Source organism: Macaca nemestrina, chromosome 8 (assembly GCF_043159975.1).
Source record: "Macaca nemestrina isolate mMacNem1 chromosome 8, mMacNem.hap1, whole genome shotgun sequence".
NCBI lineage: Eukaryota > Metazoa > Chordata > Mammalia > Primates > Cercopithecidae > Macaca > Macaca nemestrina.
Window position 1 is genome coordinate 5,304,422 of NC_092132.1, and position 27,193 is coordinate 5,331,614.

The 27,193-nt window shown below is 42.1% G+C and overlaps 1 protein-coding gene and 1 long non-coding RNA gene across 6 annotated transcripts in view; one reads left to right on the plus strand and one right to left on the minus strand.

Moving 5' to 3' along the window:
• The window catches only part of LOC105488384 (trafficking protein particle complex subunit 9), a 724,351-nt gene that overhangs the window by 425,185 nt on the left and 271,973 nt on the right, over positions 1-27,193 (plus strand). For all 5 annotated transcript variants that reach the window (XM_071067768.1, XM_071067767.1, XM_071067769.1 and 2 more), the window contains one exon: positions 7,917-8,059. In XM_071067768.1, coding sequence (XP_070923869.1) covers positions 7,917-8,059 — 143 coding nt within the window. The remainder of the gene's footprint in view (positions 1-7,916; positions 8,060-27,193) is intronic.
• LOC139355736 (uncharacterized) lies at positions 21,917-23,560 on the minus strand. The gene is made up of 3 exons (XR_011606681.1): positions 23,431-23,560; positions 23,081-23,268; positions 21,917-22,053 (listed from the first exon to the last, which is right to left on the minus strand). It is a non-coding gene; the product is annotated as an uncharacterized lncRNA (long non-coding RNA).

The following is a 27,193-nucleotide window of genomic DNA, read 5'->3' on the forward strand; positions in this document are numbered from 1 at the left end:
ACCCACGCCTGCACTGCTGTGGATGGATCACTTAATTTGTAGTTACTTGGCATCTTTAAGGCATCATTAACACTGAAGAAAGACTTTGGCTGAAAGTGCTAATTAACTGGAAAGTAATGGTATGGCTTTCATTTGTGAGTTTCATTGACCTTAAGTAAACCGTTGTGCTGGCCTCTTGAGGAATGAGCCCCAGCCTTTGGTCTTCAATGTTTGACTTATTAAGTGGATCACATCACAGCTATTAATTTTATGTCATATTATAGAAACAGAGCAGAAGGAAATCTGTGGTGATAGGTTCAACTGAGGTCTTTAAATCTTAGAGATCTACTTCATATACATTTAAATTGGCTGACATACATATGAGGGTGATTGTTTTTCTCTGACAATAGTCTTAGTTATATTGGAAGTTGTGGAACATTAGGAAAATAAGAATAACTGTTCATATAAGAGCTGGTCAAAACCTCAGGCAACATCTGGCATGACCCTCGGGTTTTAAGGGGAAACTGAGTACTAGAAAAGTGATGTGACTTCTCCCAGGTCATGTGAAGCTTTAATTATAGTGAATAATAACCTCACTGCTGTTTCTTCTGATGCAGAACCCGGGACTCTTAAGTCTCCATCTGAAGCCTCTTCGAGGGCCTCACATTTGCCCTTAGACATGGCCAGTCCCACATCAACGTGGCCCACACTGTGACTTGGAGTCTTTAATAATGTTTACAAGTGATTGTATGCCTATTAATGGTCAGGATCAATTTCAAAAATCAACTTTACTGAGTGTAATTTGCATTCTATAAAATGCAGCCTCATTAACCATACAGTTTGATGAATTGTGACAAATATATACCGCATGTAACCACCACCACCACCGCCACCATCACCACCACCACCACCATCAAGATATAGAATATTTTTATTGCCCTCCATGGTTTCTCTGACCCCTTTGCAGCTAACCATCTCCTGCCCCTAACTCCAGGCAACTACTGATCTCCTTCTTGCTACCAAAGGCTGAGCTTTTCTAGTATCTCATATACATACAAGCAGTGGTATGCACTCTTGTGCGTCTGGCTTCTTTCTTTCAGAATAAGGTGTTTTGGGTTCTTCCATGTTGTGTATGTGTGAGTAATATGCTCCATTCTTTTGCAGAGTAGTATTTCATTTTATGAATTTACTACAATTTGTTCGGTCACCTACCTCATGTTGGACATGGAGGTTATTTCCAGTTTGGTATTATTATGAATAAAGCCTCCGTGGACATTTACATACATGTTTTGTGTAGATACGTGTTTTTATTTTTCTTGGTAGGAGTTGCTTTGCTGAGTAATATGTTAATTATAGGTTTAAGCTTAGGAGGATTTACCTAGCTATTTTTTCAAGAGGATTTTACTATTTTATAGTACCACCAGCAATTTCTGAGAGTTCCAGTAGATTTCTTGGTATGTTTTTGGCACATGATTATGTTGTCTGCAAACAAAGACAGTTTTACCTCTTCCTTTCCAACATGTATGCCCTTCGTTTCTTGACTTATTGAACTTGCTAGGATCTCAAATACAATGCTTATAAAAATTATTACAGCTACATCTTTGCCTTAATCTGGATTTTAGGTGCAAAACATTCCATTGCTTATCATTAAGTAGATTTTGACTGTAGGTTTTTCTTTTTTTTTTCTTTTTTTTTTTTTTTTTTTTTTTTTAAGATGGAGCCTCGCTCTGTCGCCCAGCCCAGGCTGGAGTGCAGTGGCGCGATCTCGGCTCACTGCAAGCTCCGCCTCCCGGGTTCACGCCATTCTCCTGCCTCAGCCTCCCGAGTAGCTGGGACTACAGGCGCCCACAACCGCGCCCGGCTAATTTTTTGTATTTTTAGTAGAGACGGGGTTTCACCGTGGTCTCGATCTCCTGACCTTGTGATCCGCCCGCCTCGGCCTCCCAAAGTGCTGGGATTACAGGCGTGAGCCACCGCGCCCGGCCGACTGTAGGTTTTTCATGGGTGTATTTCATAGAATGAGGATGTTCCTTTCTGTGCCTAGTTTGCTGAGAACTTTTAAAAAACTATAAATGGGTTTTGAATTTTGTCAACTATTGTTTCTGAAGCTGTTGATCATTCGGCTTTTCTTTTTGTTGCCTGCCAATAGCCTATTAGTATGGTAAATGACATTGATTTTTGAAGATTAAACCAACCTTGCGCTATTGATGGCCATGATGTATTACCCATTTTACATTTTACTGAACTTGATTCATTAGTACTCTAAAAATAATTTTTACATTTAAATTCATGAGGGATATAGGCCTCATGAATAGTTTTCTTGGAAGTTTTCTATCTGATTTTGATATTTGAGTAATATTGGTCTCATAAAAAGATTGGGAAAGTTTTCTCCTTTTTTCTAACGGCTAAAAATGTTTATTATATAAAATTGATATTCTTTCTAATTTAAATGTTTGTTTGAATTCAGCTGAGAGACCATCTGAGCTTGGAGTTTCTTTTGGGAGTATATTCCTGTTTGCTCGTTTGTTTGTTTTTGGAAACAGAGTCTTGCTGACACCCAGGCTGGAGTAAAGTGGTGTGATCTTGGCTCACTGCAACCTCCGCTTCCCGGGTTCAAATGATTCTCATTCCTTAGCCTCCTGAGTAGCTGTGATTACAGGCCTGCTCCACTAAGCCCAGCTGATTTGTGTACTTTTAGTAGAGTTGGGCTTTCGCCACATTGGCCAGGCTATCTCAGTCTCTTGGGCTGAAGTGATCTGCCTCCGCTCAGACTCCCAAACTGCTGGGATTTCAGGCATGAGCCACAATGCCTGGCCATCTTTTGGAAGTATATTCTTGATTATGAATCCAATGTCTTCAATTGGCATGAGGCTCTTCAGATTTTCTGTTTCTCCTTGATTCCTTTTGGTAATGTGTGACCATTTTATGTAAGTTGTTGCATCTATTGGCACAAAATTGTTGACACTCTTCCCTGATTGTCTTTTTAATGTCTGTAGGATTTGTACCGATAATCATTTTCATTCCTGATGTTGGTGATTTGTTTTTCTCTTCTCTTTTTCCTTGATCAACTCAACTTAGAGGATTGTCACATTTATTGATACTTTCAAGAAGTAGGTTTAAGGATAGTTGGTTTTTTTTCTGTTATTTATCCATTTCCAATTTGATAATTGTCCAATCCTGTCTTTCTTACTGGTTTGTTGTTCCTTCCTCTACAACTCCTACCCACCTGGCACATGTAGTCCTTTTTCCTCCTGTATTCTCATATATCGTAATACACTTATCCATGACACAGCATGTCACAGTTTACTCAGAGGCCTCAAGGCTTGTTTCTTTTACTAGAGTCAGGTGCGCCAAGGGTGGCACTGTGCCTTCTTCCTCTCAGGTGCCATAGTCCCTGCGACATAGTAGACAGGGTTAGTGAGCGAATTATTACATGGGTGAATGAATGCTATTCTAAACAGTTTGCCTGAATGGCAAGAGAGTGGGCTGTGCAGGTACATTGCTCTGCATTCAGTTCCTGCCTGTGCTGCTTCCTGGGTGCTCTGAGCCTCATTGATGAAAACAGCGCTTCCCTTCTGGGGCTCTCATGACCGTTGCAGTTGGGGGCGTAGATCACTCAGTGCCGCACTTGGCGTGGAGTAGGTGCCTTTAATACAAGGTACCCACTGACTGGCCTTTCATGTTAGCTGGAATACTAAGTTATGTGCCTAGAAAATAAACATTTTGGTTGTAGTCCCTTGTTTATGAATGATTTCTGTAATAGTCTTCTGTCAAAGCAAGGATTGAAAAATACTCTCAGACAGGAACGTCTTACGAAGTCTCTTGGATTGAGGAAAAGGGCTTGGACATCCTGTGTCTTTCCACTTCCCAGCTCCCCTTATGCTCTGATTATTCTGATTATTAATAAGACCCCCCCCCCACACGACCTTATATATAATATTCTAATTTTAAAAGACTGAGGAGGCTTTTTTTAAAATTTCTGGTTTTTGTTTTTATCTCAAAGAAGTAAGGCAGTGACACTGAACTTCAGAAAACCTTTTGATGTGGTTAGGCTCTGTGTCCCCACCCAAATCTTATCTTGAATTGTAATCCCCATAATCCCCACATGTCGAGGGAGGGACTGGTGGGAGGTGATTGGATTATGGGGGCGGTATCCCCCGTGCTATTCTCATGATAGTGAGTTCTCATGAGATCTGATGGTTTTATAAGTGTTTGACTGTTCCTCCTTCACACACTCGCTCACTTTCTCCTGCTGCCATGTAAGACATGCTTCTTCCCCTTCTGCCATGGCTCTACGTTTCCTGAGGCCTCCCCCGCTGTGCGGAACTGTGAGTCAGTTAAACATCTTTTCTTTATAAATTACCCAGTCTCGGGCAGTTCTTTACAGCAGTGTGAGAATGGACTAATACACCTTTTCTGTGCTTGATTTTGTTAAATTAGATACTGCTCCTCATAATTCTATCTTTTTTGTGGTTTTCTACAGAGTAAAGAAACAGTGAATTCCCAGAAAGTAGAAACACAGACTATTTCTTCTTGGTGATGTGCTACTTTGACAGTTGTCTATGTGTACTTTTTGTTCATTCCCCAGGTGATTTCTTTTACATCACTCTCTGTAGGTGACTTTTAAGTTTACCTTAAAAAAAAAAACCAAAAAGCCAGTGTGACATTTGTTGTTACTTCACAGATTTTGGCTTTTCACAGCCATTACTGGGAGTTTGTTGATTTCCATGACCACTGTGCCTGCAGTTTGAGGAAGATGCTGCATACATGTTAGGCAGTTGGTTAGTTGGTTGGCTTCATTTATTTATTTTTTAATTTATTCATACATTGACTCACTCAGCATTTACTGAGCTTTCTGAGATCAGGGACTACATCTTCTTCATCTTGTACTGAGCACAGAGCCCTGTACTTAGAAGATACCCAGGAAGTGTTAGAAAAGATGAATGAAAAAATAGATCAAACAGGTGAAAGTCAGTTGAACTCTGAAAGTTTTGACAGAAAGACTTATTGAGTATGTGTGTGTGTCGAGACTCACCTTCTGCTGATGACAAGGGCAATTTAAGAGGTCTAAGACACGTTCACAAGAAATCAGCAACGCTTTGGAGATGACAGGGTGGTGCTTGGGAGTAAGGGGAATGAAAAAAGGATTTGGGATTTTGGTGAGGCCAAAATATGATACTTGAATATTTTTAAAAATCTGTATTTTACTGAGCCATTTGTAAGTAAGGGGAAGGGGTGGCTTTATTTGGGCTGTCGAGGAGGAATATTTACATAGGTGGGGAGAATCAGTGAAGGTATTTCTCTGGCAGTACAGATATTGAAGGGAACCTGTCAATATGTAGTCATGAAAGACACCTTGAGGAGTGGTGAGAGGGGATTTGGAATAGTGAGCTTTTAAAATGAGACTTGAAGGACTCAAATAGAAATTTCTCCAAAGAAGATACATAAATGGACCATGAGCACGTAAAAAGATGTTCAACATTACTAGTCACCAGAGAAATGCAAATCAAAACCACAGTGAGATATCCCTTCATGCCCCTTAGGATGGCCGTTATCACAAAAACAGAAAATAGCAAATGTGTGGTAAGGATGTGGGAAAATAGGAGCCCTGTGCACTACTGGCGGGAATGTAAAATGGTGCAGCCACTGTGCAAAACAATATGGTGGCTCCTCAAAAAGGTACATACAGAATACCCACACGATTCAGAAATTCCACTTCTGGGCATATACCCCAAAGAACTGAAAGCAGGGTCACGGCATTGTCCAACCAGAGCAGCTCTGTTCACAAGAGCCAAGGGGTAGGGGCAACCCAGGTGCCCACTGACAGATGAATGGATGAGTAAGATGCAGTGCATACATGTAACGGAATATTACTCAGTCTTTAAAAAGAGGAAATTCTGACCCATGATTCAACACGGATGAATCTCAAGGATATGATGCTGAGTGAAATCCGCCACTCACAAACGGACAAGTACTGTAGGATTCCACTCATGCAAGGTGCCTAGAGTGTCAAATTCAAGAAGACAAAAAGTAGCATGGTGGGTGCCAGGGCCTAGGGGAAGGGAGACCATATTTAATGGGTTCAGAGGGTCAGTTTGGGAAGATTCAAAAGTTCTGGGGATGGAAATGGATGATGGAGATGGTTGATAAACAGAATGAATGTGTTTAACACCACTGAACTGTGTACTTAGAATTGTTAAAATGGTAACTTTCATGTTATGCATTCTTTGCCACTTTACAAGAATATAAAACAAAACCTAGAAGAAGCGGGACTGAAACTAGTTTCTCCGATTCTAAGCCATGTTGCCTCAGGGTGTCAGATGGGTACGTTGCGGGGGAGAAAGGAATTTATTTAATGAGCGACTTCTTGTTCTGTCACTGTGTTTCCTCATCACATCTGCACTCTAGTGAGATACGTATTAATGATTGTCCCTATTTAACAGTTGAGAAGCTTTGATTTTTTTTGGGGGGGGGGTTTTGCTTATGCTTTTGGTGTCATATCTGTGAAACCTTTGCCTAATCCAAGGTCATGAAGATTTGTTCCTATGTTTTCCTCTGGGTTTTATCTGCAAATCTTTGATGTAAAGGTCCACATAGTAAGTATTTTAAGCTTTGCCAGTCGCATATGGTCGCTGTTGCATATTCTTCTCTGGTTTTGTTTTGTTTTGTTTTACAAGCTTTAAAAAAATGTAAAAACTGTTCTTAGCTCTCAGGCCACACAAAAACAGGCGGTGGCCAGATGTGGCCCATGGGCCGGATCTGCTGTGTCTGCTGCTTCAGGACGGTCCTGGGGAAGGCGGGGTCCTTCAGTCCAGAGGCAAACCTGGTTGAACTTCTTGTTTCTATGGTTACTTTGGGTGCCCCCCAGGCTCCACAGTCCCCTGATGTTACCCTGTACTCGGGGATGCAGAGAAGCTGTAATGTTCCCCTTCCATCCCCAGCCATCCTGTGTGCAGCACCACCCCCACTGGGGGGGGTCTCCGCATACCTCTGTTCCTTGCCTCTCACTGGGTGCCACTGGGCCCCAGCAGGAGCACATGGGCAGTCCCCGCTGTGCAGCACCCTGCCCCTCCTGGAATGCCTCAGTTGCCCTGAGAAGTCATCTCTTGGATGGATTCCAGGAAGCATCCTGAATGTGGAGTTTGTCAGCTTTTACTCACTGTCAGCCCAAGTGACCCTACCTTCTGGATAGAAGCACCCCCACCCCGCCTGTCACCTCATTTTATGTTGAAATGATGCTCACACAACATTTTATGTTGAAATGATGCTGTCTCCAAAATGCCGTGTTAGGCCAGGCGTGGTGGCTCACGCCTGTAATCCGAGCACTTTGGGAGGCTGAGGCGGGTGGATCACCTGAGGTCAGGAGTTTGAGACCAGCCTGGCAAACATGGTGAAACCCCATCTCTACTAAAATACAAAAATTAGCCGGGCGTTGTGGCATGCGTCTGTAATCCCTCGGAGGCTGAGGCAGGAGAACTGCTTGAACCTGGGAGGCGGAGGTTACAGTAAGCCAATTTCATGCCACTGCCTCCTGCCTGGGCGACAGAGTGAGACTCCATCTCCAAAAAAATAAAATAAAATAAAATAAAGCTGTATTTAACCACAGAGTAAGTTTTGGAAGCCCTTTCCGTTTGCATGTACAGGCTGAGAATTGTGTACACTCTGGGGCATTACAGGAAAGACAGTGCCCGCCAGGGGTGTAAGATGGTGCCCGCCGGGGGTGTGAGTCGGTGCCCGCTGGGGGTGTGAGTCGGTGCCCGCCAGGGATGTAAGACAGTGCCCGCGGGGGATGTGAGTCGGCCAATGCTGATGACTTGACTAGTTGGGATTATCTTCAGACTCTTCCTAAGCAAAGCCGCTTGCCTCCTGGTGGATCAAACTAGAGAGTTACTAACATGTGTATGTGTTTTTTTTTTTTTTTTCCCAACATCTTGTAGACCCTGGAAGCTATCCTGAATTTCAAATACTCTGGAGGCCCGGGCCACACTGAAGGATATTACAGGAACCTCTCGCTGGGGCTGCATATAGAAGTCGAGCCGTCTGTATTTTTCACCCGAGTCAGTACTCTCCCAGCAACCAGGTAAATGTCTTACTGCCACACAGCAGTCTTGTTCTAGAGTCTCAGCAGCACTGCGTTTAGAATCCTGACCTCAGTGTGTTTTTGTCCTGCCGCCCATTAGATCTGTGCCATTGCCAAGTTGCTTAGCCTCTCTGGGATGTAGGCTTTTCATTAGGAAACCAGGTGTTACATGAGAACTGCCTCTCAGGTGGTCGTAAGTGAGTGGGCTTTACATATCATGCCATGCCGTAATAATAATGCTGATGATTGCAGCATTCCTGTGTGTGGTTCTCACTGTGCACACACACTGCCCGCTCAGCCTGGCATGGCTCCATTCTGGCTTGCTTCTCCTGTGAGTGGGGGCTCAGTGGATAGCACATGTCTTAGGAGCTCCTGGACAAGTCCAGCATCTCTTCTGCATCACTCCCGGCATCCCCGTAGGATGGGCACTTTGTGGAGCTCCCAGCCATCTGGGCCTCAGGTCATTTCTGACTAGGAGGCCCTTCTCATACAAAGGCTTTCTCTCCTGCCTACTTTCCAGACCTAGTCTTCCTTCAGGGAGAAAGAAATTGGACAGTTTGTACACTTGAAACCCAGAGGTGGCAAGAGATACTCAGGGTATTCTTTTCTGCGTTAGGAGAATGACAGTTTCTCACCAAAACTTTTCCTTCTGGCAAAGTTGGAGTAGCGGAATCTGGAAGCTGGAGGTGGAACTGAGTCTCCCATTCCTGCCACAGTGCCAGCATCCTTTGGGAAGCAGGTGCTCTTCACCTCTGAGCTCGTCCCGGTGTTCCTGTCCAGCTAGGTCTTGCTTGTCTGAGTAGCGTGGGCTGGATGGGTATTATTTTAATGCTTACCTGTCTGTCCTCGAATGGGGAGGCAGAGGGATCCCATGCAGCCCCTCCTCCTCCAGGGCCCTGTGTGCCGCAGCGTAAGATAGCATGTTGTTGTCCATGTTAATGTTGGCATAAAATCCCTTGAAAATGATACAGCTCTAAATAATAAGTGTGATTTTAGTTTATAGGAAAGACTGTTTTTCTTCCCAACCATTGGAGAATGCCTTCAGCAAGAATTAATGGTTTAGCTGGGCCTTTTAGCGTCTTATTTCACCATCTGTCACTTTTTCAGTCCTCAGAGTAAGAGCCTTCCCTGCCAAGACTCACCTCTGTTTTGAATTTGTATAAAGCATTAAAGCTCTTGCCCCTGGGGAAGGCTTGGCCAGGACGGCTGTGGATGTTAGAGTATTTCAGGCCCTTTCTGAGCATTCCGTTTGCTCCATCATGAACCTGGTGTGTGTTTCTTTCTCATCCCCTCATCTCCTGCTGCCGTTACCCATATAAATAATTCTTGGAAGTGGCACAGGTTGTCACCGAGTTCGTCTTTTCTTTTCCCCCTATTGATATCTGGCTTTCACGTCATGACCCCTGCAGTTGTAAATGCCAGTTGAAGATGAGAAAAATGCTGCCGTGTGGTTTGCTGCACACACAGGTTTGGAAGCGTGGGCGGACAGATGAAACGCTGTGTGGATCCTGCCCCCCAGCCTGTGGCCCTTGCTCCCTTTTCTTTTGGTCTCTGTGGTTCTTTTCCCTGCTTTTGGGATTGAGATTCGATGTCTTCTAATTCTCCTTTTCCGTTATTCCCAAGTCTAAGTGGTCCCTACGCCCTGTGGATTGGACTTCTGTGATGTCTCCCAATGACTCTGCAGTCCACTGCACGCCTTTGTCACTGTAGAGAGAGTTGCCCCGTCGGTCTCTCTGCTGACAGCCTTGTTTCCCGTTGTCATCCTTTCGGTACACACGTGCCCGTGCCACTGTCCTGGTACATACTTTCCCAGTGCTGATGAGATAAAGTCCAGAGTCCCTCCTATGACATCCATGGTACTTAAGGATCTGGCCCAGATCTTCCCCTTCAGTCCCTTTGCCCCAATCCCATACTTCACGTAAAGGGCACTTGCTCCTCGCCATTGCTGGTATATGTGCAGGTGGTTTACACCAACGAGCTGCTGCACACACCTTTTTCTAACACTGTTCTCTCTCTTAAATGAAGATACTGTATTCAACCTTTTGGAAAATATCTGTTTGACCTTGGCCCATGTTACCATTTTGGTAAAATTGTTCTGAGTGTGACTAGGCAGAGTGGATTGGCCCTTCTGTGGGTCCCTTAACATTACACGTACTTCTGCTCATGCACTTTCCTGAGTGTATTGGAAATAGTTTCATGTGTTCCTTAAGCCAACACTTCCAAAGTTTCAGGTACTATATAAAGAGATCACGGTTTAAGAGACAAAGGGAGCACAAGTCCTGTTTTTTATTTGCCTGATATAAGCTCGTCAGTCAGAAATCAAATGGAAACCAGAAACTATATAAAGCAGTGATGAACCTAATAAATAGTAAATAAGTGAATAAATAGAAAAGATGTGTTTCCTTCACTTTTAAAATGTCTTTGAAAGATTAACTGACTACTTAAAGAAGAAATAAGAACACTGGATTCTGTAGTGTATAGCGCGTATACAAATAAAATATGTAACAAAGCGGCACAAAGAATGGGTGGGAAAATAGAAGTTCTTGTGTTATATGCAAATTGTTATAATATTTTTTGAAGTTAAGATGTGATCAGCTAAAGATACATGTAAACTCTGGAGCAATCCACTTAGGGAATGGATGATAAGCCAGAAGAGATAAAATGGAATATTTAAAAATACTTAATCTAAAAAAAGGGGAAGAGGTATCAAGAAAGGAGGAGAAAAGAACAAGGAACATACAGCCAAATAGGAAACAGATGGCAATGTGGAGGACTCAAATCTACTGTATCCAGAGTTACACTAAATGTAAATAGATTTAATACTACCTTTAAAAATGGAGATTGTCAAACTATATAAGAAAGTAAGATACCAACTACCTTTTTATAAGAAATTGACATTAACTATGCATAATGTAAAACGAAAAGATGAAGGAAAAGACGTATGTAAACCCAAATAATTAGTTGGTTTGGGTGTCTTAATATCAAATGGTTAGGCTTTCAAGAGAAAAAGAGGACAATTTTTAATGACAGCAGAATCAAGTCATCAAAAGTACATAATGATCAAATGAAACTGTTCACAAATATAACTTCAAAATAAAACTGAAGGGAGAAATTGATAACCCCACCATTATAGTTGAAAATTTCAACATTTTTCTGTTAGTATTTGGTAAAATAAGTAGACAAAAAAATTAGTAAAAATATAGAAAACTTGGACAATTCTTTTAATCAGCTCCACCTACTTTTGTGTGTGTATAAGTGTGTGTGTGTGTGTGTGTGTGTGTGTGTATATATATATATATATATATATTTTTTTTTTTTTTTGGAGATAGAATCTCACTCCATAGTCCAGGCAGGAGTGCACTGGCACCATCATAGCTCACTGTAACCTCAAACTCCTGGGCTCAAGTGATCCTCCTGCCATGCCTCCCAAGTAGCTAAAACTACAGGTGCACAGGACCACAAATGGCTTATTTTTAAAACTTTTGGTAGAGATAGGGTCTCACTATCTTGCCCAGCTAGTCTCAAATCCCTGGCCTCAAGCTATCCTGCTTCAGCCTCCCAAAATGTCTAGTTGTTATTTATAATACAGTAAATGTTTGTATTAGAAAAGGTGAATGGTTTAAAATCAGTGATATTTCTTGTTTATTAGATAAAGAAGAGCAAAATGTACGTAGAGTAAGCAGAAGAAATATAAAGAGTGGATATCAGTGCTATAGAGTATGAACAAATAAACTCATAAAGTCGGTGAAACCAACAGTTGGTTCTCTGAAACAATTAATAATAAAATTAATAAATTGTAACCAGGGTGGTCAGAAAAAAATGTGGAAACACAAATAACCAATAATGAGAATGAAAGAGGTGGCCTTACTACTACTAATTCCACAGACATTAAAAGGATAATAACATAATTTATGAAAAATCATAAAACATACAAAACATTTTAAAAAATTAGCTGGGTGTGATGGGACATCCCTGTAGTCCTAGCTTTCAGGAGGCTGAGGCAGGAGGGTCCCTGGAGTGAGCTATGATTGTGCCATTGCACTCCAGCCTGGGTGGCAGAGAAGGAACCTGTCTCTTAAAAAAAAGAAAAATGACGGCCAGGCATGGTGGCTCACACCTGTAATCCTAGCCCTCTGGGAGGCCGAGGTTGGCGGATCACCTGAGGTTAGGAGTTTGAAACCAGCTTGACCAACATAGTGAAACCTCGTCTCTACTAAACGCACAAAAATTAACTGGGCATGTGGTGCATGCCTGTAATTCCAGCCACTCGGAAGGCTGAGGCATGAGAATCGCTTGAACCCAGGAGGCAGAGATTGTAGTGAGCCAAGATTGTACCACTGCACTCCAGCCTAAGCGACACAGTGAGATTCTGTGTAAAAAAAAAAAAAAAAAAAAAAAAAAAAAAAAAAAAAGACACAAATTACTGAAATTGACACAGGAAGAAGAAACAGAAAAAATAAATAGTCACACATCAGTTAAAGATTTTGAATTCTTAATTAAAAACTTCCCACAAAGCAAACTTTAGGCCCAGAGGGCTCGACTCTGAAATACATGCAGTTTTTTAAAGAAATAATATCACCTTTACAAAAACTTTTTCAGAAAATAAGGAGGAAATACTTCCCAACTTCCATTTCATGATACCAACATCACCTTGAAGCCAAACCCAGACAGAGACATTATGAGAAAAGAAAACTGTAGACCAATAACCTCATGTAAATACATGTGAAATATGAAAACAAAAAATCAAATCAACTTCTGTGATATATGAAAGGGACAAAACAGCATGAACAATTCAGGTTTTACTCAGAAATATGAGGTTGTTTTACCCTTGAGAAACCAGTCATTAGAATTTAACACGTTAGCAGAATAAAGGAGAAAAATAATGATTATATCAGTTGATGAAGAAACATTATTTGACAAAAGTCAACAATTATTCCAGAAACACTCAGTACACTAGGATTAGAAGAGAACTTCCTCAATCTGACAAAGGCCATCTACAAAAAACCCCATAGTTAATGTTACACTTAGAGGTGAAAGTCTGATAACTTTTTCTCTAAGAATAAGAACAAGGCACATTTCCACTGTACTCATTATTTTTCTGGCAGTCCTAATCAGAGCAATAAGGGAAGAAAATAAATAAGGGTATTAAAATAGGAAATGAAGAAGTAAAATGATTATTCACATGTCTGTCTTTGTATGGTACATATGATTATGTACACAAATAAGAAATCTGCCACACCGAAGAAATTATTAGAAATAATAAGTCAATTTAGCAAGATTGCAGGATGCCACTCAACATTTAAAAATCACTTATGTTTATATACCAGCAACTAACAATTTGAAAATTAAATTTAAAAAATAACGTATGCAGTAGAATCAAAATCATAAAACACTTCGGAAAACATTTCTACAAATATTATCCCTACGTAGAGAATGATCAAGCATGATAAAGAGAAATGAAAGAAGACTTAAATAGAGAGGTGTCCGGGCATGGTGGTTCGTGCCTATAATCCCAGCACTTTGAGGGGCTGAGGCAGGTAGATCCCAAGGTCAGGAGTTCAAGACCAGCCTGGCCAATATGGTGAAACTTCCTCTCTACTAAAAATACAAGAATTAGCCAGGCATGGGGGTGGGCACCTGTAGTCCCAGCTACTCGGGAGGCTGAGGCAGGAGAATCACCTGAACCCAGGAGGCGGAGGTTGCAGTGAGCCGAGATTGCGCCATTGCACTTCAGACTGAGCAACAGAGCGAGACTCTCTGTCTCAAAAAAAAAAAAAAAAAAAAAAAAAAAAAGGTATACCTTGCTTAGTGATTGGAAGAATTTGTTTTTCTTAAGATAGTGGTTTTCCCCAAACTGATTATAAGTTTAATGCAATTCAATCAAAATCCTAGCAGAATTTTTGTTTAATGACATTATAAAATTATTTTGAAATTGAACAGACCTAGAATAGACAAATAACTTGAGAAAAAAGAACAAAGTTGAAGGACTTACACTGTATGATTTTAAGACAATGTAAAGCTATGGTAATCAAGAGAGTATGTTATTGGCGTAAACACAAAGAGATCAATGGACCATAATAGATAGTCCAGAAATAGTTCCAATTGTATCTCATCAGTTGATTTTTAACAAGATGCAAAACTAATTTCATGGGGGAAGAAAAGTCTTTTTAATAAAAGATGCTGGAACAACTGGACATCTATGTGGGGGAATAAAATTAACCCTTCACCCATACATCACATCATGCCCAAGAATTCACTGGAGATGAATTTTAGGCCTAAAAGTAAAAACTTTAACTGCAAGCCTTCTCAAAGAAAATGTAGCAGAGTATCTTCTTGATTTGGGGCAAATATTTTCTTAGATGGGGCCAGAAACTGCTAACCATAAAACTAAGAGTTGATAGGATGAATTTCATCAAAATTAAAAACTTCAGCTCATTAAAAGGCAAATTACATTCTAAGATAAAAAAATTGTAACATATTTATGTAACATTCGTTTGTAGCTTATTGATGAAGTTGTATAATTCTAAAAAGGTGATAAATAGGCAGAAGATTTGAACAGATATTTCTCAAATGACCTGTAATCTCCAAAAAGTGTTCAACATTATTAATCATTAGAGAAATGCAAATTAAAACCCCAATTAGATACTACTATATACCCACTAGAATGGCTAGAATTAAAGAACAGAACACCAAATGTTAGGGAGAATGTGAAACAACCAGAATTCACATAAACTGCTTCTGGGAGTGTAATGTGGTATAGCCACTTTAGAAATCAGTCAGGCAGTTCCTCATGAATTAAAACATATTCCTCCCCAGTAATCCAGCAATTTCATTCCTAGATATTTTCTCAAGAGAAATGTAAGTCCATATCCACAAAAAGACTCCTACAAGTATTTTCATAACAGCTTCATTCCTAATAACTCCAAACTGGAAAGAATTCCAAATGCCCCTCAACAGGTAGATGAATAAACAGTGTGGGGTGCTCCCACACAATGGAATACTCCTCAGAAATAAAAACTGCTGGGACAGGCGACAAAATGGGGTCAGCACAAAGTTACGATGCTGGTCAAAGGAATCGAGTCATAAGAGAAACATCCTGTGTGACTCCATGCGTACACCTTTCTAGAACAGGAGAACCTGTTTTATGATAAAAGAAATCTAACCAGTGGTTGACTCTGGGTTAAGGTGGGATGGGGCAGGAATCGACTGGAAAGGGATTAGGGTTAGCAACTGTCTGGTTTGCCTGGGATTTTTTAGATCAGCTCTGAAATTCCCTCACCCTGGGAAAGTCCTCAGTACAAACCGGGACAGTTGGTCATCTTAAAGGGAAGAGAAAAGATCTTTCTGACTTGATGAAATGTTGCATATATTGATAGGGGTGTGGGTTATAGGGTTGTACGCAAATAGTTAGACTAGTAGACGCTTCAGATTTGTGTATTTCATTGTATGTAAATTATAACCTTGATTTAACATTTCATGTACGAAAATATATATACATTGGAGAGAGCACCTAATTTTTACTGGAGAGATCTGGAAAGGCATCATAAAAAATGAAACATTGTACTAATTCTTGAAGAAAGAAGGATTTCACCACCCACAGTGGGAGGAACAGGAGAAGTGTTAACACTGGGTTTCTGGTTCTTCTACTAGATTTTGAGCTCTGTGGAACAGGGAGCCAGGTGTTTAACCTCTGCCTCCCAGGACCCAGCACCTTGCCCCACGGTGGGCAGCCGGTGAAGACTTAGGAATGACAGGATGTAAAATACCAAGACTGTATTCATTCAGGTGTTTTTTTGTATAAAAGGGATGACCTCGTTTATATATATATTTAAGTTCTATTTTTCTTTTCTTTTGCCCGGGCTTGAGTGCAGTGGCATAACCTCAGCTCACTGGATCCTCTGCCTCCCAGGTTCAAGTGATTCTCCTGCCTCAGCCTCCTGAGTAGCTGGGACTACAGGCATGAGCCACCACGCCTGGCTAATGTTGCCCAGGCTGGACTCTTAACTCCTGACCTCAAGTGATCCACCCACCTCGGCCTCCCAAAGTGCTAAATTCTATTTTTCTTAATAGGGACCTGTGTAAATTGCAAGGCCCGGAATACAACAGAATTAGTATGCATTTTCGGCTCTTGGCCTTTGCAGTTTGTTGAAGTTCCGTGATGCATGGTGTCTTGTGAATTCATTACTTTTCATTTTGCTCACGGGTGAAGATGTTTGCTCTGGCATCATGCCGTGTTAGAGTTCTCTGCATCCCCAGAGATGGCCCATCTCAAACATGTGCATCACAAACGAGGCCCAGAGAGTTTTCCGATTTGCTTAGGTTCACACAGCTTGCAGGTGACAGGGCTGGCATCTAGATGTCCTGGCTTCCAGGCCACTGCAGCATGGACAATGAAGCTGGCCATATACGTGTCAGTGCAAGCCTGCACAGAGATTCAGACTAACTTTAATGCAAATAGAAGCCAAATATATGTTGAAAGACTACTGCTGGCATGACATGAATCATATATTCTATTGTGAAACCAAAATACAAATGGATGTGAGTTATTTACTCCTGAGATAGTCTGTGCGTCTGCTCCTCTCACTAATATTGATAATTTCTGTAGTTTTTCTTATTGGTATTTTTTAAAAAGATGGTTTTCTATATGAGAATGTGGGAAGGAAGAGCAGTCCTATTTATTCACAGCCTGCTACACTCCAGGGCATGCCCTGGGTGTTGCCTTCGGCATCCCATGCACACTCCCAAGAACCTTCTGACATTGGCTGGAGGTGTTAAATTCCTCACCTTGTCCTGCTCGTTCGTGAGTGGAAGGGAGGCAGTCTGAACTGTGGCCTTGGGGACACCCAGACCAAAGCTTGCCACCACACTCGCTCTGACCTGGGAGCCTGGAGTCCCGGGCTCTGGTGTCTGTTCTGCCACTGACATCCTTCGTAGGAGCCGTATCTTTGGAGGAGTGTGTTTCTCTGCCCCAGTTTTGCCCCTGCCCTCCCTAGGGGAGAGTGAGCCTCTTAGCTCTGCCCACCTCACCAGGGCGATAAGAGAATCCATTTAAATAGCAGAGGGGGCGGTTTTTTTCTAAATGCCAAAGCGCAATATAGAGGTTAGGTAGAATTCTCATTATTCTCATTATTATTTTCTTTTTACTGTTCTCCCTCCAGGGAGTACACAGGTCTCAGTTGACTTTTATTTAGAAGATCAATTACCTTTGAGATTTGCTTTTTACACAGAGCTGCCTGGTAACGTTGTTAGGGACGAGATGGAAATGGATTAGGCTGGGCCGTCCCTGTCTGAGTGCTGAGCCTCCCTCTCTCCTGAGGAGCAATTTCTTTCTAGCCTGTTACAATAAACGATCCAATCTTAGACATTTCTACTCTGATCTATGTGGAAAATGCACTCCTCTGAGCAGGGCGTGGGGTGTAATCGTTACGACGTTATTGATAGACACCCTGCCACGGAGACCTTAGACACTTCCCCGTGTGGTGGGGACAGCTAACCCCTGGAAGGGGCACTATGGAGTTTTATCATGGTAGATCTTTTTCCAGTTGCTATGTTTATTTATTAGATTGGTTTTAAATCTAACAAGAATTTAGAATTGTAGTGCGCACCAGGAGTGAGAGCCAAAGGCGCCTGTATCTGATTTCCAGCGTTGATTCTCCTGCTCATTTGCACTGTGGTTTTGAGCAAGCCATTCACATTTCTCTAAGCCTCATTTTTCCTTCATCTTGAAAAGGAGATAACATTGATTGTGCAGGGTCATAAAACTGTGTGTTTAAATACCGTGTATAGAGTGTCTGAAAAATTATAAACAGTGCCTGACACAAGGCAGATAATTGAAAATTAGTGGTTGTCATTTTCCTTGTGTGTGTGCACTTCTGTCGTGTGTCAGGTTCCAGGGACAAAGGGATGAGCCAGGCTTGTAAACACAGGCGGCTTTGCAGCAGCTGGCCCCAGCACTTGCGAAGGACATCACTGACCTCAGCAGATCCTGAAGCCTTTGTTGGCCTTCCTTTTCACCCATGGTCAGCTCTCTGAAGGCAGCCACTCTGTGACTCGCTGTTTGAGCAGCACTAGCTGAAATGAGCAGTCAGTGGTCCATCGAATTGTTGAAGAAACGCTGCAGTGGGACATCTGGGGTATGAACGACACGTGGCAGGAGCTTTGAAGAAAGAACAACCAGATTTGTGTTGAGCAGCCGGAGGACCTACAGTGGGAATTGAGTTGCTTGTTTAGATCACTGGGGAGTACGGCTTCCTTCCCTTAGGGTCAGGAGTGGCTTGACAGGAAGTGCAGTGCTGGGGAAGGGAGAAGTTTGGAGCCCAAGTACAGACAGGTTCCTGGAGGAGTGGAACACAGCTGCCGTGGCTGTGATGGGCTTGATGGGCTTGAACTCCATCTGGCCCTTACCTGCCGAGCAGGTACCCAAGAGCAAGGTCGTCTTTTCACAAAAGCATTAATTATCCATTACACTTGGGGTCCCATTGACCAGGCTGTTAGCACTCTTCCTTCCTCTGTGTGGCCCGGTCAGCCCTGTGCATGTAGGTGTTGAGGCGCTGTCGTCTCCGTGTGTGTGGAGGAACTGGCTGATTCTTGAGCACACGCTAAGTGCCAGGTGCCTTGCTAGATACGCTGCTCTCCCTGTAGCCCCTTTGTCCCCTTCGGAAGCATTTTCCAGGTGTTGCCACTTTTCAGAACTTACGGTGACCCTCTGCAAAGTGAGGTAGTCCCTGAATCCCCCTCAGAGGCTCACGGGAGACTTCCGCGCCTGTCCTTTTACATTTGACATGCTAGGGAGTGTGGGCTGGAGAACGTGTTGCCCTGTTTTGCAGGTGAGGGACTCGGGCAGAGTGAGGAGAAGGAACGAGCTCGGTGTTGTTCCTGGCTGCATCAGGCCCTAGTCACTGGGGGGCCTCGGTCTGACCGGCAGGATGCAGCAGGGCCGAGAGGTGGAGGATCTGGGTTTCCGAGGCTAAGTGCCTCGTGTTGGAATCCCAGTTCTGCTGTGTTGGGCGAGTTACAGAATCTTTATAAAGCGGGCCTCCTTATCAGGCTATAGGGAGGATTCCAGTAAGAAACTGTGTGCCTGATGCGTGGCAAGCCTGCAGCGCACGGGGTCCACGCCCTTCTTCCCTCTCGTTCTCAGTCTTTACAGGTGTGTTACAGGCAGCGTCTTTTCTGTGTCTCCCCTTTTAAGTAAGTCTCTCAGATGACTGGCACATGGTAGAGACATAGCAAATAACTATGGCGGGGTACCTTGTTTTTGTGGAGGGAAGAAAGAATTTGAAATTAGAGGGAATGGCTCTCTACTTCCTGCCTTCAACAGGTCTCTCAGATGCTCTGAGCCCTGCATTACCTTATCTATAAATAGTAGGACAATTATATGAAAGAATACGTTTTTTCTCCCCACTACTTTCTTTGAAAGCTACTCATTCAAACTTGTTATACAAAATGTATGCCTGGCCGGGAGCGGTGGCTCACGACTGCAGTCCCAGCACTTTGGGAGGCTGAGGCGGGCGGATCACGAGGTTAAGAGATCGAGATCATCCTGGCCAACATGGTGAAACCCCATCTCTACTAAAAACACAAAATTAGGTAGCACAGTAGCTCATGCCTGTAATCCCAGCACTTTGGGAGACCAAGGCAGGAGGATCACCTGAGGTCAGGAGTTTGAGACCAGCCTGGCCAACATGGTGAAACCCCGTCTCTACAAAAAATACAAAAAGTAGCCAGGTGAGGTGGCGGGCGCCTGTAATCCCAGCTACTCGGGAGGCTGAGGCAGGAGAATTACTAACTGAGGAGGCAGAGGTTGCAGTGAGCCCAGATCGTGCCATTGCACTCCAGCTTGGGCTACGGAGCAAGACTCCGTCTAAAAAAAAAAAAATTAGCTGAGTGTGGTGGCATGCACCTGTAGTCCCAGCTACTCGGGAGGCTGAGGCAGGAGAATTGCTTGAACCCGGGAGGCGGAGATTGCAGTGAGCTGAGATTGTACCACTGCACTCTAGCCTGGAGACAGAGTGAGACTCCATCTCAAAAAAAAAAAAAAATTATGCCTTGTGGAAGCATGTTAAGTATAGATGAGTATCTGTTGCAATATCATCTCACATAGATACCCATTATTAAAAGTTTGACACAAATTTTTCCAAATTTTTTAATTCATTTAAATATATATAATAGTTACTATTATTTTTATTTTTAATTTTTTTGAGACTGACCCTCGCTCTGTTGCCCAGGCTGGAGTGCAGTGGCACAATCTTGGCTCACTGCAACCTCTGCCTCCTGGGTTCAAGTGATTCTCCTGCCTCAGCCTCCCATGTAGCTGGGATTACAGGTGCCTACCACCACACCCAGCTAATTTTTGTATTTTTAGTAGAGACGGGGTTTCACCTTGTTGGCCAGGCTGGTCTTGAACTCCTGACCTTAGGGGACCCTCCCTCCTCAGCTTCCCAAAGTGCAGAGATTACAGGCTTGAGCCACCATGCCCTGCCTGTTACTATTATTTTAAAAATAGAAATAAAATTTTAATCTTTTGCAAATTAAAAAAATATGATACATGTTGATCATCTTTCCATATCAGTACATCTAGGTCTCCTCATTTGTTTACAGATCGCATGCCCTTCTGTCCATTAACACGACACCCCGTAACGTGTTAAATGCTTCTCTGTTGAGTGAGGTTTGTTTTCTGTGTTCTACTGTGTCAAGCAGTTTTGCATTGGACATTCTTGTATATAAACTTTGTGCGTGTTTGGGTGGTTTTTGTAACATAAATTCTAAAAATTTAGCTTTAATATGGAATCTTCCTCCGTAGTTTACCCTCCCGAGTATGTGAGAGTGTTCGTTTCTCCCTATCATAGACATCATTGAATAGCTCACTCTTTTCACGGTTTGCAGTTGGATGGATGTGAAATATCTCACTGTGTATAATTTTAATTTCCTTAGTTTTGAGTAAGATAAACCATCTTTATGTTTACTGAACATTTGCATTTCTGTGTATTCTCTTATGTGTAATCTTGGCCTCTTCAAAAATTTGTATTAATCTTTTTCTATTGATCTTCAGGAAGTTTTGTGTGCTGTATATTTTAACCTTATCCGAATTTGCTATTTGTATTTTACTACAAATTATTTTGGTCACCTTTTGCCAAAATTTTTAGTAAAATTATTTTGTTCTTATTGGTTTCATTCGGGCTTCATTTAAAAAAAAAACTTACCCTACTTAAGATTATATATATGTTCTCCTTGATTTTCTGCTAATATATTTATAATTTTACATTGCGCTTATTCATCCATCTTTCATATGTTTTTTGTAGATGGTGTGATATTGGGAACTAATTTTTTAAATTGCAAAAATCTAAGGTTTTACAAAATCTAAAGTATAAAGTGTTTCACAAATTTAGTTGTTATAACTGTTAAAAATTAAATTTTGATTTGTTATTCATGGTGTAAATAAATAATGAAATAAGACTTACAAAAAGTCATAAGTAATTTCTAGATTTTGGTCTATTGTTTTAAATTGTTCATCAGAAATTCTTGGTATAGAGTACAGTGAAGTTTCCATCAATGGACCTGGTTCCCTGCAGCCTGACCAGCGTTCATCTTCCCTCCCTTTCTCCTTCCTTGGAACAAATACTTCTTGCGTCCTATTTTCTGCGAAGCACTGTCCTAGGCACTGAAGACAGCAATGAGTAAAGCTGAGTTCATGCTCTCAAAGAGCTTATATTTGAGTGGAGAGAGATAGGCGAGAAGCATAAATATAGTAGGTTGTGTAGACAGCAAACATCAGCGTAGCAGGTGGGAAGTGCTCTGAAATGCCTAAGAGCTGCTATGGGAGAGCGCCACAGGTGGGAGTGGGTGTCAGTCCTGCCGCAGTAACTCTGGGATGGGAGCAGGTCGAGGTGGAAAGAATGGTCAGGCTCTGGATATCCTTGGAAGAAACATTAAGTAGGCTAAGCCTTGCTATTTCACAGGAGGTGTGGTGACTCCAAGGCCTTTTTCCTGAGAATCTGGGAAAATGGAGATGTCGTGTATGAGAAGGGGAAGATGGTAGGGGAAACAGTTTGTGCAAATCTGTTGCTAAATTAATAAGTACAAAGTATAAATAAATGTAAAACACTTCTCACTATTTTTTATTTAGATCATGTAAGTCATATACATGATTGGTTGTCCTGGTCCTTGCTGACTGTACTTTTTTAAATGAGCGTAATAAACTGGGCCAGTGCTCATTTGTCTTGTGATGTCTTGACAATATCAGTCTGCTGTTATAACAAGAGCACCATATTTGAACCACAGAAGTGATACTAAGCGTTGGTTGACCTACTGTAGAAATGGGGGAGTCTACGGATGCTCTTCTGAAGTATCAAGGGCTAAGACTTTCCTTTTTTTCACGATAAGTACATTTCTGCAGGGGAAAAACGGTCCACCTCCATTACGCTTCTAAGCCCTGGAAGGAGCTACAGGAATGTAGACCTTTTTCCCTCTTCCCCTCCTTAGATGATTAAAAATCGAAACAGTTTTTAGATTCTCTTGGTTTGATTCAGACCCATGTCGTATTTTTTTCGGCTTATTTTGAAACAATTACAGATTCACAAGTAATTGCAAAAGAAACAGATGTATGGGGAAATTCTATGCACCCTATACCCAACCTTTCCTACTGGGATATAAACTCTCAGGTCTGTGGCTGGGATATTTAGAAAATAAATATTGAAAGGAATTATCTTAAGTGCCACGTTAAGACTCCTTTGTGATATTTTAAAAGTCTGATCAACTTTGCAAGTTTTTTAAAAAAATCATTCTGTGTCTATAATGAGACATCGGATGTAGACAAGGTTTAGGAGGCCAGGAGGTGACAGGTGGTCACAACAGGCGCAGGTGAGGGCGGAGTTTACTCTCGACCCTTGTGCCCTGTGCCTGCTGTTTGTCCCGTGCACGCGCAGCATCAAGCCAGGCTGGGTCTGCCAAGCAAGCCGTGGCCCTGCTTCCTCTTTGACAGTGATTTAATCCTCCGGATGCTGCCGTCAGCGGCTGCTTTACCTCTCAGAAATCCTCCGAAAGAATATTCCAGGCAAGGTAAGGGGCTCATCCTCTTCGTTGTGGAAGTTGCAGAGAAACAGCGCAGTCAGCAAATCCCTCGTGGTGGTTGATGAGAGGGACAGGGCTGTGCTTTAAGAAGCATCCCAAGGAAGACTGAAGAAGAGATGCTGCGAGATCTGCACTGAGACCTGCTTTTGTGAGAAAAGGAGGCTGGAGAACAAGTTGGAACCCGTGTCACAGGCTCCACACAGCACCCCCTGCCCTGAAATTGCCATCGTGGTCAATTCATAGGCCCTCTTGTTGGAAAGGAACTTAACAATTCAATGTATCTGCTTCATCCCATCCCTCACCTGTTGGCTTGTGTGCCCTGAGATGATGAACACACATTTTGTTGCCATTCCTATTATTACTATATTGTAGCTCTGTGCAGGGCAGGAACTGGGACCCAGCCTCCACAAGACAGGAGCAGGTTGATATTCCGTCTGGACTGACACTGACTCCATAACTAGTGCTCCCAGGTTCCATGTGTCACCCACTTGTTATCCAAGCAGCTGCACCCTCTCCTAGTGAATGACCTCACAGTATTCTGTGTGTGCTCACAGGTCTGTCTTGAGAGGACCTATTTTATGTTTTACTGATGCATATTACTATTAAAAGCAAGAATTTTATGTGATCTATATTTTATTTTAGATTGGTATATGACTAAATATTAAAGTTCGTTTTAAAATAGTAATAATATTAAGAACAGATTTAAAGAATTTGTATTAATAAGCACTGTATACTTTTTAATATATTTCAAAGCCTGATTTATAAACATCAATTAAAAACAAGCATACCATACTTGGTTTGGGGATTGAATGTATGTTGAAAGGTAGATTGTTCAACATCATCAATTAGTCAGTTTCTTTTCAAACTTATGTTTGGAATTCTTGCATTTTACATTTTTAAAGTTCTCTTCGTTTCTTTGTTTAATCACTGTAGAGTTTAATTTCCAAATGGTGATGCATGAAACATGATTTCAGGTTGTTATTTGCAAGTACTTTTCTACAAATAATTTCTTGTGAATTTGGATTTTCTTAATTCCCAGAAAACAAAAAGCAAAATTGGACATAATCATCATTATACGTTGTGTTTTAAACGTTGTATTTTGAGGCCTTACAAATGTCTTGATGTGCTGCAAATGGATTTTGATTAGATGAATGCAACTCAAGAGACCTGGTAACTGTCACCCGGAGGCACAATTGCGGAGTTATTGTTATGTCCCTCATTAACGTGCGTTCGTCATGGCTCTCCTCTTTAACCAGTGATCCCTCGGGGGCACAAATTAGACAGTGTAACACAGCTTCAACTGTTTGTTCAACTGTGGCACTACGTGTGGGTCGGTTGAGAAATGAAGCATTGCTGTGTGCGCCATGACTGTGTTTGGTGGATCTCTTCCCCCGGTTCCTGGGCGACCCTGCTTCCTGTACACTCAGGATCTCAAATGGTCTTCTTTTTAAATAGCTTTATTGAAATATAATTTACATGCCACATAATTGACCCACTTAAACTGTATAATTCAACATTTTAGTATATTCAGAGTTGTTCAGCCATCACAACAATCTGATTTTAAAACTTTTCATCCTCCCGTTTCATCCTCCCAGAAGAAACCCTGTTCCTGTTGCTGTCATTCTCTTTTTCCCTACTTCCCTCCCTCACCCTAGGCAACCACTAATCTACCGCTAATCTACTTTCTGTCTCTCTAGATTTACTTACTCTAGGTATTTCATATACATGGAAACAACATGTGACTAACCTCTTTCACTTGGCGTGTTGTTTTCATGATTCGACCACAATTACATATAAGTATGTTATTTCTTTTTCCTGAATACTTTTCTGTTGAATGGATATAATATATTTTGTTCATTAGTTGACAGACGTTTGGGTTGATTGCACTTTTCTGCTATTGTGAATAATGCTATTATGAACATTCGTGTGTAAGTTTCTGTGTGGATGCATGTTTTCATTTCTCTTGGGTATAAACCTAGGAGCAGAATTGCAGGATCATATTATAACTCTATGTTTTAATAGTTTAAGGAGCTGCCCGATTGTTTTCCAAAGCGGTTGCACCATTTTGCATTCCCATAGTGTACGAGTATCTGATTTCTGCACATTCTTGCCAGTATTTGTTATTATATTTATCTTTTTGATTCCAGCCATTCCAAATTGTTTCTCTTAAGGGAAGATTTAAAAATGATATTTAAAGTTTACCAACTAAAAAGTTAGAAACAGTTATCCTTCCTGTCTTCAGTAACGTAAAGCTTCAGCGACACTTCACAAAGACTGGGTTGCTTGTCAGTCATTGATGGGGAAATGCCCCCACATTCCCATCTGCCACCAAACCTGTTATTTGTACTTGAATAGCCATGTGTTGACTCAGGCTTGTCACCTTTGTCCCCCAGGACAAACCTCCTAATTTCTTTCTTGAATAGTTGTGACAACTTTTCAAAGCCACTTTACCTTCAATTTCTTCCTTTTCAATTATTTCTCTCAGTAGATGCCAAAGTATTCTAAAACACATACATGACATTTTCCTTCCTCTTCCTCCTGTTCCTCCTCCTCCTCCTCCTCCTCCTTTTTCTTCTTTTTTTTTTTTTTTTTTAGACAGGGTCTCACTGTCACCCAGACTAGAGTACAATAGTGTGATCATGGTTCACTGCAATCTCAACCTCCTGGGCTGAAGAGATCCTTCTATTTCAGCGTCCCATGTAGCTGGAACAACAGGTGTGTACCACCATCCTTGGCTAAGACCTTTTCCTCTATTTTCTTAATGTCTTTTAGTGATTCCCATCATCTGTAGGTCAAGTTCCAGTTCTAGAGCTTGGTACCCAAAACTTCCTATAATTCGACCCAGCCCTTCTCCCTTGTCTTCCCAAAACCCACGTTTCCTCACTCCTGTGAGGAAGGTCCTGGAAGTTCCCTCCCAATAAGCAGTGCTGATTTAGCTTGAGACCTTTGCACACACTGTTCACAGTGTCTAGAGAGCCCTCTCCCTAGTAGACCTGCTTGTTTACCCCCAAAACTTCAGCAGGCTGCTGCTTAGAATCATACTCAGTGCCTTTGTGAGTACAGGGGCCACTTCCTTTTGGAACCTTCCCTGACTGGTGTCCACGCTGCTGTGTTTCATGTGCTGGTGCTGTGTGCTGGTGTTCCTTCCCCATTGAGATTTCAGTGTCTTCCTACTCTGCAGGTTCAGCTTGCACAGTGAAGCCCAAACTCAGAGAAGGTCAGAGTCCCTGGGTGTCACTGCTAGAGGTTTTGACTCATTGAGTCTTGTCTAGAGCCGAGGATTTGGTTTTCGGTGGTTGGTGTGCTATGTTTCAGAAACCCTGATCTGGTAGATGGGCAGTCATTCATAGTCCTCTGTGAGATCAGGAAGCTCCATAGCAGTGTGGCAGAGGTAAGCGTGAGGTTACATCAGCAGAAAACCCTATGATTCTTTGTTCTGTGTTTTCTCAGGACTTCAGAGTGAATTAGGCTCCCTGACTTTCTTAAAATGTGAAAAAGCTCTCCAGTCTCATATTGACTACCTATTCTGGAAAGAAGACCGATTAAGAAGATTGGCAGGCTTATAGAATTTTAAAAGATCACGTGAATTTGAACACAGGTGTGGATGGCCATCCCTACCTGTTTTAGTTTTGCGTTAATTCCCTTTAGTACACTCCTGGGAGTGGGCAAACATTGGTGTCTGGACCCTGGCAGGCCTTGGAGATACCTATCAGACTTGGGGAAAAGAGAGTCCCACTTGATTTCTAGTCATGGCACTATGGTTTTTAGACATGCTGGACCTTGGCGGGTACTCATTTTTAGCTGAGTCAATATTGAGTTGTTGGCTGGCAGGTTTTGCAGCTCCGCTGACAGCAACCAAGCTAATAATAATCACCCCCCCCCCCCATATTTATGGTGGTATTCTTCTTGTGATTTTACAAAGCACTTTCACTTACTTTTTTTCACTGGAGCCTCCTAATAATTCCATAACATAGGCATTGTTATCCCCATTGGAGGACTGGGGAAACTGACACTCAGAGAAATTAAATGACTTGCTGATGATGTTATAGCCATTAAGTAACAAGT